General features: G+C 21.8%; 1 protein-coding gene across 3 annotated transcripts in view; it reads right to left on the reverse strand.

The window, feature by feature from the left end:
• Positions 1-337: 337 nt before the first annotated feature.
• LOC102677034 (putative uncharacterized protein DDB_G0282133) overlaps positions 338-2,098 on the reverse strand; it is a 13,007-nt gene continuing 11,246 nt past the window's right edge. For 2 of the 3 annotated variants that reach the window (XM_006608545.2, XM_006608543.2), the window contains 4 exons: positions 2,010-2,052; positions 1,813-1,925; positions 1,619-1,749; positions 338-658 (listed from right to left, as the gene is read on the reverse strand). In XM_006608545.2, the coding sequence (XP_006608608.1) occupies positions 640-658; positions 1,619-1,749; positions 1,813-1,925; positions 2,010-2,052 (306 nt within the window). In that variant the 3' untranslated portion in view covers positions 338-639. Of the gene's footprint in view, positions 659-1,548; positions 1,750-1,812; positions 1,926-2,009; positions 2,053-2,098 lie in introns of all 3 variants that reach the window. The other variant, XR_420693.2, reaches the window with a different exon arrangement.

Below are 2,098 nucleotides of genomic sequence, written 5' to 3' on the forward strand. Positions count from 1 at the left end.
GCTAACACAAAAAGGTTGGAAACATTGCTATATAATATTAAACAATTTTCTACAATTTATTTTTTTTTACTTCATCCATACACGTTCTTGAAATCGAATAATGGATGCTTTTTAATTTTTTAATTATAATTTTGAACAGGCAGTGGTATGATTATCACATATACTTAAGCTGTCAATTTGTTTTACATTCATCATAATTATCATTTCATTATCATCGTCGTCGTCGTCATCATCATCATTATCATCAATCATTATTATTATTATTATTATTATTCTTATTATTATTATTATTATTATTATTATTGTTGTTGTTGTTGTTGTTGTTATTATTATATTATTATTAATATTATATTGTTGTTGTTGTTACTATTATTATTATTTTTATTATTATTATTATTATTACTATTACTATTATGCATAAACTAAATATAAAAATTTGTAATGAAAACAATTTCATTAATATTATATACAATAATTACAGCATGCTTTACATAAATTAACAAGATTTATACTAGCCTAATTATAAATATAATTTCTATAAGGCTGCATTAGAATCGTACATCATCTGAAGAATTTTAATATTTGTAGACATCTTGCACTTTCACTTCTGTACACTACTGTAGTCGAATAAAAATGTCATTATGATAGTGAAAAAAACCTGCAATATAATAATGATTTATATAAGGTATCAAATATTTAATATTTTCATAAAAATATATAAGTATATAAAAAAGAACATTTATATTTGCAACAGCGAATAAAACACAACACATATTTATAGTTTTCGAAAATTTTATATAATTAAAAAAGGATCAATCAATCAATCAATCAAATCAAATGAAAAATAAATTGTTCATATGTATATAAATGTACAAAAAAATTTTCTTTACGTTTGTGAAATTGTACATATTATAAATTACGGAAAAATTAAAATAATGCTTACACTTCATTTTTATTAAAATCTTGTAAACTGAAGTTTAAATATCTTTTCTTCAAAAAAAGATAATATGTGAATACACGTACAAATGAATACATAAATACAAATATAATGCTGTAATATTAGCATATTATATATTTTATCCAAATATGATAAAAATTAATATTGATATAATGACGCAAGAATTTATAGTTTGAGAATATTTTCTCCATAAATATATTGCAACATTATAATAAATGCACTTAGGGAACTTTGTAAGATTGTGATAGTTAATTGCAGTCTTTTACAATATAAAAAGAAGAAGAAGAAGAAGAAGAAAAGGAAAAAAAAAAGAAAGAAAAAACAGTCTTTGTATATCACTAATAATACTGTTAAAAAAAAAAAAAAAAAGAAATCATTTAATAATACGCATATTGCAACTTTTTACACAAATTTTCTAATTTTGAACTCGCATAAATCATGTTATTTTTAAATATATATTATTTTTAAATACAATGTTATCTCTTTAACTTTAAAAAAAGAAAAAAAGAGAAAGAGAAAAGAAAATAAGAAAAAATTATTCTTGTAATACTTTCTGAAATAAACGTGTAAATTTTTAAATTAGAACTTACACGCGATTAATATTAATTTTATTTGTGATCTTTTCTAGGTAACCTAGAAATAAAGTTAAATTATATATACTTTGTGCGTGTTAAGGCGCTTCCTCCTTTTGTAGGATCCATCATACGATCCCAATTAGTGTGACCAACTACAAATCCTACAGCGCGCATTTTTTCTTGTTCTTTACGTTCTTCTAAATCTGCCCATCTCACCTATTATATACAACAATTTATAATATAAATATATTTGTGATTTGGAAAATAAAATATACTTACTCGTTTTTTACCGGAAGTATCTTCCATATTATAATAGTCAGGAACTTGAAGAAAATCTTTCATAGTTTGTACCTTTCCTTCATTTTTCTTTTTTGCAAGTCCATCCAATCGATCTAATATTTTTTAATATTAAAATGAAATGAATTATTCATATTTATAAAATATAATAATATTTTATAAAATATACAATAACTGACCTAATTTATCTTCAGCTTCCATACGTTCCCATTTGCTAACTCCCTAAAAATGAATAATAATATTTATGTATGCATATATATATATATAT

Source organism: Apis dorsata, unplaced genomic scaffold, assembly GCF_000469605.1.
Source record: "Apis dorsata unplaced genomic scaffold, Apis dorsata 1.3 scaffold_39, whole genome shotgun sequence".
Classification (NCBI taxonomy): domain Eukaryota; kingdom Metazoa; phylum Arthropoda; class Insecta; order Hymenoptera; family Apidae; genus Apis; species Apis dorsata.